This window comes from Camelina sativa, chromosome 1 (genome assembly GCF_000633955.1).
Source record: "Camelina sativa cultivar DH55 chromosome 1, Cs, whole genome shotgun sequence".
Taxonomy (NCBI): domain Eukaryota; kingdom Viridiplantae; phylum Streptophyta; class Magnoliopsida; order Brassicales; family Brassicaceae; genus Camelina; species Camelina sativa.
In genome coordinates, this window is record NC_025685.1 from 18,237,030 (window position 1) to 18,248,852 (window position 11,823).

At 37.0% G+C, this 11,823-nt stretch overlaps 4 protein-coding genes across 5 annotated transcripts in view; all 4 read left to right on the forward strand.

Moving 5' to 3' along the window:
* Window positions 1-323, forward strand: part of LOC104793756 (tRNA uridine 5-carboxymethylaminomethyl modification enzyme MnmG-like) — a 6,391-nt gene extending 6,068 nt beyond the window's left edge. For both annotated transcript variants that reach the window (XM_010520183.2, XM_010520175.2), the window contains exon 14: window positions 37-323. In XM_010520183.2, the coding sequence (XP_010518485.1) occupies window positions 37-136 (100 nt within the window). In that variant the 3' untranslated portion in view covers window positions 137-323. The remainder of the gene's footprint in view (window positions 1-36) is intronic.
* Window positions 644-2,311, forward strand: LOC109127895 (pentatricopeptide repeat-containing protein At2g13420, mitochondrial-like; the record flags this gene model as incomplete). The annotated part of the gene is made up of 2 exons (XM_019233476.1): window positions 644-898; window positions 1,526-2,311. Coding segments are annotated over exons 1-2 (1,002 nt in total), but the record flags the coding sequence as incomplete, so codon positions are not given.
* On the forward strand, window positions 2,313-3,572 carry LOC104793768 (pentatricopeptide repeat-containing protein At2g13420, mitochondrial; the record flags this gene model as incomplete). Its single annotated transcript, XM_019233505.1, has 1 exon — window positions 2,313-3,572. A coding segment is annotated over one exon (1,140 nt), but the record flags the coding sequence as incomplete, so codon positions are not given.
* Window positions 8,511-11,823, forward strand: part of LOC104709447 (protein CHROMATIN REMODELING 5) — a 14,179-nt gene continuing 10,866 nt past the window's right edge. The window contains exons 1-6 of the mRNA XM_010426062.1: window positions 8,511-8,805; window positions 9,443-10,308; window positions 10,452-10,519; window positions 10,726-11,145; window positions 11,229-11,453; window positions 11,561-11,644. Coding sequence (XP_010424364.1) covers window positions 9,579-10,308; window positions 10,452-10,519; window positions 10,726-11,145; window positions 11,229-11,453; window positions 11,561-11,644 — 1,527 coding nt within the window. The 5' untranslated portion in view covers window positions 8,511-8,805; window positions 9,443-9,578. The remainder of the gene's footprint in view (window positions 8,806-9,442; window positions 10,309-10,451; window positions 10,520-10,725; window positions 11,146-11,228; window positions 11,454-11,560; window positions 11,645-11,823) is intronic.

The window sequence follows — 11,823 nt, forward strand, 5'->3', positions numbered from 1 at the left end:
AACAGCTTTGCTCATAACACTAGAATCAAACCGAAGGAGAACTCAAGAGGTAAAGAGAGGAAAAATACTAGAGCATGCGTTGGCAGAATCAAGTCCACAATTGGTAGAAGATAGAGAGCATATGGTTAATGAGTGATTAAGAAGAAGTTGTACAGGTTAGCATCAACAACTCTCCAAGATTGTACAACCTTGATAATGATTTTGATCTACCGCCATTCTCTCGAATGGCCAAAAAAAGATTTACTTATTTTACTTTTGTGTAACCTCATGGCTGATTTTTTTTGTATGATTCTTTCTGCTTATACGGTTCAAATTCCTCATCATTATCAACGTACTTATAAAATAAAGGGCACGAAAAAAGATTAAAGAGGAAGAACTTGTATGAAAATTGTTAATGGAAGATGATGAAAATTTAAATTTTAAATTTGAACTCTTTCATTACTTCAGTACTTTTTTCTAGTTTTGTTGTTTCCTATCTCTAGCCTACACAACCCCTTCACCTTCGAGCGATTAATTTTGGAGTTAAATGGGCCAAGCACTGGAGGGTTCAGCCCAACTCAATAAACCCAACCCGAATTCATAATCTTAAAAATACCCGACCCAACTTGTTAAAAGATCTCCACAAAACGGTTCATGGCATAATCTGTAAATTTTGTTAACAGAGTACAACACAGTCGCCAAAATGATGCTGCTGAAGCAAATCTCACCGGCGTTTCAACTCCGCCGCCGTCTCTCCACCCTCTCCTCCGACGGTTTCACTCTCAATCTACCAAAACTCGAACCCTCCTCCGACGCCGAATTAATCTCCCAAATGCTTATAACAAATCACAACCCATTCCACTTCATGGAATCATCTCTACAGCTCAACGGCATCTCACTCTCTCCCGACCTAATCCACCAAACCCTCCTCCGTCTCCGTCACAATTCCAAAATCGCCCTCTCTTTCTTCCAATATCTACGCTCCTTACCTTCTCCTTCAACACCAACACCAACCTCCTTCAATCTCATCATCGATATCCTCGGACGCGTTCGTCAATTCGACGTCGTTCGACAACTCATCGTGGAGATGGATCAAACCTCTCCTGAGACGTTTCTAATCCTAACCAAACGGTTAATCGCCGCGGGGCTTACGCGTCAAGCGGTTCGTGCTTTCGACGACGCGCCCTGTTTCCTAGAGAACCGTCGTTTCGGTGTTGTCGAGTTCGGGTTTCTTCTCGATACGCTTTGTAAATACGGTTACACGAAGATGGCTGTTGGGGTTTTTAATGAAAGGAAAGAAGAGTTTGGGTGTGATGAGAAGATTTATACGATTTTGATTGCTGGTTGGTGTAAGCTTAGGAGGATTGATATGGCGGAGAAGTTTTTAGCGGAGATGATTGAGTCTAGGATTGAACCGAACGTTGTCACGTATAATGTTTTGCTCAATGGGATTTGTCGGACGGCGAGTTTGCATCCGGAAGAAAGGTTTGAGAGGAATGTGAGGAATGCAGAGAAGGTGTTCGATGAAATGCGTCAGAGGNTCCACCAAACCCTCCTCCGTCTCCGTCACAATTCCAAAATCGCCCTCTCTTTCTTCCAATATCTACGCTCCTTACCTTCTCCTTCAACACCAACACCAACCTCCTTCAATCTCATCATCGATATCCTCGGACGCGTTCGTCAGTTCGACGTCGTTCGACAACTCATCTTGGAGATGGATCAAACCTCTCCTGAGACGTTTCTAACCCTAACCAAACGGTTAATCGCCGCGGGGCTTACGCGTCAAGCGCTTCGTGCTTTCGACGATGCGCCTTGTTTCCTCGAGAACCGTCGTTTCGGTGTTGTCGAGTTCGGGTTTCTTCTCGATACGCTTTGTAAGTACGGTTACACGAAGATGGCTGTTGGGGTTTTTAATGAAAGGAAAGAAGAGTTTGGGTGTGATGAGAAGATTTATACGATTTTGATTGCTGGTTGGTGTAAGCTTAGGAGGATTGATATGGCGGAGAAGTTTTTAGCGGAGATGATTGAGTCTGGGATTGAACCGAACGTTGTCACGTATAATGTTTTGCTCAATGGGATTTGTCGGACGGCAAGTTTGCATCCGGAAGAAAGGTTCGAGAGGAATGTGAGGAATGCAGAGAAGGTGTTCGATGAAATGCGTCAGAGAGGGATTGAGCCTGATGTTACGAGTTTTTCCATCGTGCTTCATATGTATAGCCGAGCTCATAAGTCTGAGCTGACGTTGGATAAGTTGAAGCTGATGAAGGCGAAAGGGATTAGTCCGACGATTGAAACATACACTTCGGTTGTTAAATGTCTCTGTTCTTGCGGGAGGNGATCAAACCTCTCCTGAGACGTTTCTAATCCTAACCAAACGGTTAATCGCCGCGGGGCTTACGCGTCAAGCGGTTCGTGCTTTCGACGACGCGCCCTGTTTCCTAGAGAACCGTCGTTTCGGTGTTGTCGAGTTCGGGTTTCTTCTCGATACGCTTTGTAAGTACGGTTACACGAAGATGGCTGTTGGGGTTTTTAATGAAAGGAAAGAAGAGTTTGGGTGTGATGAGAAGATTTATACGATTTTGATTGCTGGTTGGTGTAAGCTTAGGAGGATTGATATGGCGGAGAAGTTTTTAGCGGAGATGATTGAGTCTGGGATTGAACCGAACGTTGTCACGTATAATGTTTTGCTCAATGGGATTTGTCGGACGGCAAGTTTGCATCCGGAAGAAAGGTTCGAGAGGAATGTGAGGAATGCAGAGAAGGTGTTCGATGAAATGCGTCAGAGAGGGATTGAGCCTGATGTTACGAGTTTTTCCATCGTGCTTCATATGTATAGCCGAGCTCATAAGTCTGAGCTGACGTTGGATAAGTTGAAGCTGATGAAGGCGAAAGGGATTAGTCCGACGATTGAAACATACACTTCGGTTGTTAAATGTCTCTGTTCTTGTGGGAGATTGGAGGAAGCGGAAGAGTTGCTTGAAACAATGGTGGAAACTGGGATAAGCCCGTCTTCTGCGACATACAATTGTTTTTTCAAAGAATACAAAGGGAGGAAAGATGCTAATGGGGCAATGAATCTGTATAGGAAGATGAAGAACGGATTTTGTAAACCAAGTACGCAGACGTATAATGTATTGTTGGGGACGTTTATCAATTTGGGGAAGATGGAGACTGTGAAAGAGATATGGGATGATCTGAAGGCAAGTGAAACTGGTCCGGATTTGGACTCGTATACGTCATTGATTCATGGGTTGTGTAGTAAGGAGAAATGGAAGGAGGCTTGTGGGTTTTTTGTGGAGATGATAGAGAAGGGTTACTTGCCACAAAAGCTAACGTTTGAGACATTGTATAAAGGATTAATACAGTCTAATAAGATGAGGACTTGGAGGAGGTTGAAGAAGAAACTCGACGAGGAATCTATTACATTTGGCTCTGAGTTTCAGAGATATCCTTTTGAGCCTTACAAGAGATGAAGTATACTGGCAAATGTAAAAGACATTTGAGTCATAATCTGATTTCTTGTCTTTCTCATTTTGTAGTAAAAAAAAAAGATTTGAGTTTCTTTAGTTTTAATAGGAGGATGTTACCGTGTACGTCTTTCCTCTTCTGGGTCTACGTGATTAATTCATTCCAACTTCTAAAACCACTCGATGTCAACTTCAGTCTTTGGAGAGCTAGGTTCTAGATGACAACATTGAAATCACAAGCCAGCAGAAGATGATCTCTTGCTTCTGTAAATTCTTGACACAAGCAACACAACGGATAAATCTGTTGGGGCAACTAATCTCGATCGTGTGGGGCAGTCTATCCAGCTGGGAAACCCACAAGTTAAACGCATTTCGAGGTGTTGCACCCTTGAACCAGAACGACGAAGCCCAAGCCTTCTCCACGTCTTTATGCCTTAGCACATTCCAAGTATCGGAGGACAAGGGAAGCCGTCGCTGTCATAGTAGTTTTATTTCGGTTGCGGCATTGGCAAGGGTTTAGCAACTAGTTTCCATTCTCCCACTTTAGTTCGACAAAGTTTCACCGCATTATGTACTGCACCTAGTCCGTAGAAGTAAATTAAAGCCCGGCTGCAACAAAGAGGAAAAGAAATAAGCAAGTTGAGAAACAAAAATACACAAATAATTGGAGGAAGAAGCCACAAACAAACCTTTTGACAACAAAAACATCAGTGATCATTCCACATGAAGAGAAATGGTTCATCAAAACGCTCTTGACATCATCATCCGGAAGCGAAGGTTCATATCCAGTAACAGAAATGCCATGTCTACCGTGATAGTTAAATTGCACATATATATATATATATATATATATATATATATATCATCAAATTACAGATACAAGTCTTCCCAAAAAAAAAAGAAACGAAAGAAAAGAACCTATATAATTTACTCGTGTCAGCGAAAGTGTGCGACCCTAGTAGCAGCCAGTTCATCAGTACTACCACCTTTTCTGAATTCTCCTGGTAAAACCTGAAGAGCTAATTTCCTTCCTCCCATGTAGCTTCCACTAAGTGCCAACAATAGAAGACCTGTTTTAAAAAACAAGAACCAAGTTGTTACCTAGCTAGGCACTATTTAGCTTGAGCGACTTCACAACTGGTAAAGGAGAAGCCACAAACCTCTGGACAGCCATCGTTTGCAGGGTCTCTGCAAACCTTAACATGATGAACTTCTCCACGTGCTTTGAAATGATTTTTTAACGCTAGCTCTATGGGTATCAAGACGAGGAAGCGAAGTGCCGTATCCCTCAAGGCCTCAACGCTAATCGTAATCCTAATTTTCCAGGAGATCAACTATATTATCAGAAACAATTATAAGAACACATGCATGGATCAGCTTTCATATACAAAATCTCCAAATTAGAACGCATCAACTTACCGGCTTCTTTAGTAACCGTAGAAGGCTTTCATAAAATCGACAAATTGATCACCGGGCATTAATGTTGTCATCTAGTATATGTATGTAATCAGAAATGTCAATTACAGATACATTATTATCTGTTCTTTCATAGGTGACAAAACCATTAATAGAGAATCCATTGATGAAGAACAAATGAAACGAAAAAAGAAACAAATTTTAAAATAAAAACAAATTTTAAAAAATTATGTTTATTAATAAATAATAATATTTCAATTTCATAATATAATAATTTCATATTTTCACAATATATTAACAGAAGAATAGTTTTGATACGAATTTCATGTTAACTTAATCTTAAGGATTTATTTAAAATTTGTATGAATAGTAGAATAAATTCAAGAGATGTTTATATCATAAATAAAAACTAAAAAATATTTTAGATTACTCTTAAAATTTTATTGTAGGTCAATATTATTTATTAATATTTTACATGACATATATAAAGTTTAATTCACATTAAAAAAAAAAATCAAATGTACAATTCATAACATATACATTAAAATTAGTTATAGTATTAGTATTTTCATTGAAATTTGATTTATAGAACTAATATATTTTTAAATATATTGTTACTGTAGTTACCATTTATTATTTTTTTCATTCTCTGCATCTTTTTCTTTCATTCCTAAAAAATTATTTATTCCGTTCCGTATTGTTCTTTTTATTTATTTCATTTGTAGTCCATTTTAGTATACTTATGCAACTTGTAATTATATGGTTAAAATTATACCCAACACAACTCATTCAACAAAACATTGGGGACAATGAAGATATTATAATAAAAATTTGTTCATCTCATATTTTACAAAAGAATGAGTTGAATGCTATATATTCACTTTTTTTTGCAAACCAAATTTTTTTAATCGTTCATTTGCATGCAGCCATTTGCACCAAATACTGATCATAAATCCGAGTAGAACAAATATTGATTCATCATTGTGAACCTCCATTTTGATAATCTTTTTGGCTAATGGTCGAAACTTAAGAAGCTTCCTTAAATCCATGAACCCATGGTAGTTACTAGTCCTGCACGTTCCTTTAACCAAAGCAAAACCGACTTGGAGTTTTTGATTGTTTTTCAGTAATCACTAAACTTAATCGATTTGGTTTATTTTCGTGAATGGAATTTTTCTAAATTGAACAATTTTTTTAGGTTTTTCCGGTTAAAATCGGTTAACTCTGGTTATATAGGATAAAATAAAATGTGCTTTGGATGTAGATTTTAGCTTGTATGCGAAACAAACAAATTTTAAGAACAATATATTCCCACAAAACCTTATAACCAAATCAAGATTGCTTATTTTGTTTTGATTCAAACGTACGAAAATATATTGAAGTAAACTTTAACGAAAAGTGCTTCTTTTTAGGTCATGTTCGTTTGTTTGCCGTTGGATCCAACGACAATGGGTAGCAATAACATATGTTGTTTGTATCCTAGTCGTTGTGTTGTTCGCTTTTCTATCGTCAAGACAAATCATTATATTTTTACAAAAATGTTGAATAATATTTCTAACAATAATTAATTTAAAATACAGGTTTAAAAACAATTAATTTAAAATTTTTCTTTTTATTTTATTTACTTTATATTTGTATAAATTTCATTTATTTATAGTTGATTTATTTGAATCTAAGTTAATTTAATTAGCAATGAATTTAATTAGATTTAGTTTAGTTTTTTTTACTTCATTTATTTAATATTTTTATTATATTTAATTACATTAAATTATATTATATTTATTTAATTCAATTTATCTATTTTTAATAAATAATTCTTATACTGCTAATTTAATCCATTTTTAGTCTTTTCACATATATTAAAAAACACATTAAAATTTCATTATAGTTGCTTCATTTTGTCATGATTTACAATTTTCTATAACTCTATATCAATAGTATTTAGTTATTTTCTTGAGATTTACAATTTATCATTAGCAACTATTAAAAAGTGCATTGATAACTTAAAAGATACATCTTTTTGAAACAATTTTTTTTCTAGCAAAAGGATTAATAAGGAAAGGAGAGAGTATGTATTTTTATTGCTATGTTGTTCGTTTCTATGTCGTTAGATCTATCGACCAATCACACTGACTGATCACTGATAACTACTGAAATTTTTAGCGATTGAAAATTGCGATCGTTGGTCATCGGCTCTGGTCAACAAACATTGTTAGGTCACTGTCGCTGGTTTGTGTCACCAGCGACACAAACACGAACAAGACCTTACTTGATTTCGTAGAGTAAATGGAGTCAACGCCTTTGATTTAATTAAAATGGAGTCAACGCCTTTGATTTAATTAAAAGTTTTTTCGTGTAGGTTGTAATTAATTAAAAAAACAGAAACACAATAAATAAGTTGAATTGTTTCTTTTTTTACTCTGGGTTAATAAAATTGTGTTAACCTTGTTTTTTTTAAAAAAAATTGGATTTAAGTTGGATATTTCATTGAGTTGGATTGTGTTTTCCATTCAACTTAAATCAAATTTATATTTTATATACTTTATTTATAACCTAAATTCACATGTTAAATTAAACTATTAAACAGAATCATCAAAAAATTTCCGAAAATGTATTTTGACTATATATTTTTCGTTTAACTTTCTTGGTGCGACTATATGAACAATTCTTTATGGTAGAAAATAGGGAGATCAAGTCTCCCATACATATTATTAAAGAACAGAAAAGTAAGTACAAACTTACTTGGGAGCAAAGCACCCCTGACATCTTTTGACAAAATTGGAGCAAACACAACTAGAATTTTTTTCTAACAAATGAACTTTAGTGTAAAGAAAAATCACAGATTGCTAATCTGTCGACCAAACGATTATACGTGAGAAACAAAAATTATTCAGTCCCTTGATATGAAGCTATGACACAACCATACGAGGAACAACAACATATGAGCGTTACTAATCTCTATCTTAAGAAACCTCACCATTATTTCCGAATCCACCTCAAACTCCAGGCTATATATATACCATAGTAAACACTCATACTTCTGCTATCGATGCCGAGCATATCCTTAAGTTTAGTTTAAAACCTACTCCTCAAACCCAGGAAGCATCCCGCATCACACCCTTGGCCGTAGCCATTCCCGAGTTCCCATGGGATGCCCCATCGGTGTTAAGTTTCATCCACCCCTGCCTTGTGATACTTCACGTACGATACCATCTGTTCCACTCTCACTAGGTTTGCCCTCGGACCTCGTTGCGCCAAGTTAGCCACTAATACTAGATCTTTGACAAGCTGTCTTCTATCTTGATATTACTATTCGTACTAAAAACATAACGACACTTCCACTTCAATCTCCACCAAAGCGCCATTCCAAATAGGATAGAGCTGAATTTGTTTCTCCATCCAAATTCCCATACATCAATTCGAGTAAGGGGGTGATGAACATATGTATTCTAATTCATATAATTTTAACCTTTTAAATTACAATTTCTCCAAAGTTAAAAGTTTCACCCTAACCCTAAATTAGAAAATAAAAAAAAGAAAGAATAAAGAGCAGTCCATATATATAATTATATAAAAAAGGAAAATAAAATGAGGATTGATTAGAGAAAAAAACAAAATATTATTAATCGTCCGATAACCCAATCTCTCTGTTTCCCCAAACACAAAAATATACGCTTTCTCTCTCTCACTTCAAAATCCTCCCGAGACCTCTCTTCTTCTCGCAGCCGACGATCCATCCAAAAAAAAAACTCGGACACCGGTGATCGTCTTTCACCTACCTCGCCGACCTCTCCGTCCTCTCTATTACGATCTACCATCACCACAATCCGTTTTCTCTCGAGTCCGATACAAACTTGCGAAAAAAATCCCTCGAAACGTTTACGAAACTTTTTCTCCAGTTTCTGTAATTTTGAATTCGGCTTCGAAGAGATTAGATTGTCCGGTGAGATTCTTATAACCGTGCTTGATTTTCAAATCAAGTTGTTTTTGTTCTGAAGAAAAAAACAATATATATATATATATATATATATATATATATTCATTCCGCCTCAGAGAGTTTATCATCTCTTATGTGACTGTGTGTTTGAAATAAGCTTCTTCTCTATAACTCCTTTGTTGTGCTCCTTCTCTTTAATGGGATACCTAATTCTAGGGTTCATCTACCTTTTTTCTTTTTTCAATTTGACAATTCGAGATTTAGAGGGCTTTAGTATTCGATTTCGAGTTTTAATCGTGTTTTGCGTGGTGGATCTGTCTTCGACCTTGCTTTCCTACTGAAGTGATTGCGTAGACATTTTTTTTTTATCCTTGTTCTGTTTCTTCTTCTCGTTGAAGAGGAGGCGAGCAGCATCTTCTTACCTTGTTTATCTGAACATCAGCTTCCATTAGATCTGCTTTTGTTTTGGCATTGATGCAGATGTCATGTCACGTGCTCCTCGGATTCTGGGATATTCTTAGTTTCAGTTTAAACATTCTCTCTGCTGCTCTTATTTTCCTGCTAATCGTAACCAAGTCTCGTTTTTATTGTAACCATTTTTGCTTAATAACTCATTTGTCTTTTTTTTCTTTTTCTTTCATAGTTCTATTGAGACCTTGAAGATTGTTGCCGACTGCAAGCCAGAGCGAGAGAGAGAGAGAGAGAGAGAGAGAGAGAGAGAGAGAGAGAGAGAGAGAGCGAGAGAGAGCTTACTTTAGTTGCTGGCTTCATGTGAGAAGATGGCCTTCTTTAGAAACTACTCTAACGATACTGTGTCACATAATGTTGTGGATGAAAATGAGGAGCCGCAAAATGCTGCCACTTTTCAGACTTCACCTTTGAATGAAGATGTGGATGGTACCTATAGTGAAAGAGGCTTTGACATGAACATGGATGTACGGTATCAAAGTGACCCAGAACCAGGATGTAGTATTAGGCAGCAAAATCAGACAGCAATTGATGATGTAGCTGGTCCTGTGGATTCCCATTATCAACCTTCGGCTAGGAGAATGGGTGTCACAGGGAGGTGGGGTTCCACTTTTTGGAAAGACTGTCAGCCAATGGGACAGAGAGAGGGCTCTGATCCTGCCAAAGATTCACAATCCGGTTACAAAGAAGCTTACCATTCTGAAGATAATCTCTCAAATGAACGTAGTGAAAAGTTAGATTCTGAAAATGAAAATGACGAGGATACTGAAATGAACAAGCATCAAAGTGGTCAAGCTGATGTCCCTGCAGATGAAATGTTGTCTGATGAATATTATGAACAGGATGAAGATAATCAAAGTGATCATGTGCACTACAAAGGATATAGTAATCCCACAAATTCTAGATCACTGCCGAAGACAGGATCTGCTATCCATAGCAACTCGAGGGCCTCAAGAGCAATTCACAGAAACATTCACTATAGTAATAGTAATCATGAACACAATGGTGATGCTGATATAGACTATGAAGAGGAGGAAGATGGTAAACTCTTTCAATTTTTACTCCTAAATAGCTTGACTGCATTGTTTGTTAGAACTTGTGTCTATGCTTTTTCCACTGAGCACTTCCCACGCCATGTGCTTGGTCTGAACTTCAGTAACATATTTGATCTTATTTCTCATCAGAGGATGACCCTGAAGATGCTGACTTTGAGCCCTATGATGCTGTTGATGATGGTGGTGCAAGGAAAAAGGTTTGACTTCATACAATTCTTGTGTTAAGATATGTATCCTTCACAATGAAGCTAAAACTGAACAAAAGAATGGAGATACTTTCTGAGCCATTTCTTAACTAAGTTTACTATTCGGAAGGATAATTTTCATTAATATGTTGTGTTCTAGCCTTTTAACTTGTTATAGTTTTGATGGGAATTCTTACAACTGGGTTGTTTTTTGATAGCATGGCCAAGGTTGGGACGTTTCTGATGAAGATCCTGAGAGTGATGATGATATCGATCTTTCCGACTACGAGGATGACTATGGTACAAAAAAGCCCAAGGTTAGGCAACAGAGTAAAGGTTTCCGGAAATCTAGCTCTGGACTTGAACGAAAATCATCCCATGCTTCAAATCGACAAAAGAGGAAAACGTCATATCAAGATGATGGCTCAGAGGAGGACTCTGATAATAACAACGATGAGGGTTTTAGAAGCCTAGCCAGAAGAGGCACAACTCTCCGACAAAACAATGGTAGGTCAACCAATAACATAGGACAGAGTAGTGAAGTTCGCAGCTCCACCCGATCAGTTCGTAAAGTCTCTTATGTGGAGAGTGAAGACAGTGAAGATATGGATGATGGGAGAAATCGTAAAAACCAAAAGGTATGATCTTTGGAATCCTTGCCCTGCTATTTAATGAACTTATATTCTCTGTTTTGCCCTTTTGTCTGATATGTGCTCGTTAGGATGACATTGAAGAGGAGGATCCGGATGTTATTGAAAAAGTGCTCTGGCATCAGCCGAAGGGTATGGGTGAAGATGCTCACACAAATAACAAATCAACAGTTCCTGTTTTAGTTAGCCAACTGTTTGATACTGAGTCAGATTGGAATGAAATGGAATTCCTTATAAAATGGAAAGGCCAATCACACTTGCATTGTCAGTGGAAAACGTTGAGCGATCTCCAAAATGTACATCCTTTCGACACCTTTTTTAATCAATCTTTTGCATTTATTTGTGATGATACTATTTTCGTTTCTAATTTTTTGCTTTGTTGCGTATGTTTGTGCTCTTGCAGCTTAGTGGGTATAAGAAGGTTCTTAACTATACGAAGAAAGTGACGGAGGAGATTAGGTATAGGACAGCACTCTCACGAGAGGAGGTAATGTTTGAATGTCTGGAAGATTTTCTGCTTTTTATTATCCTTATATGTACAAGGAAGAATGCCATAAGATGCATCCCTGATGTTCCTCATCATGGTTATATTTCTTATTTCGTTTGTGAAACCATGTTTACCACGATAGATGATACTTTTCAGTTTGTACTTTTGGCATTATCATA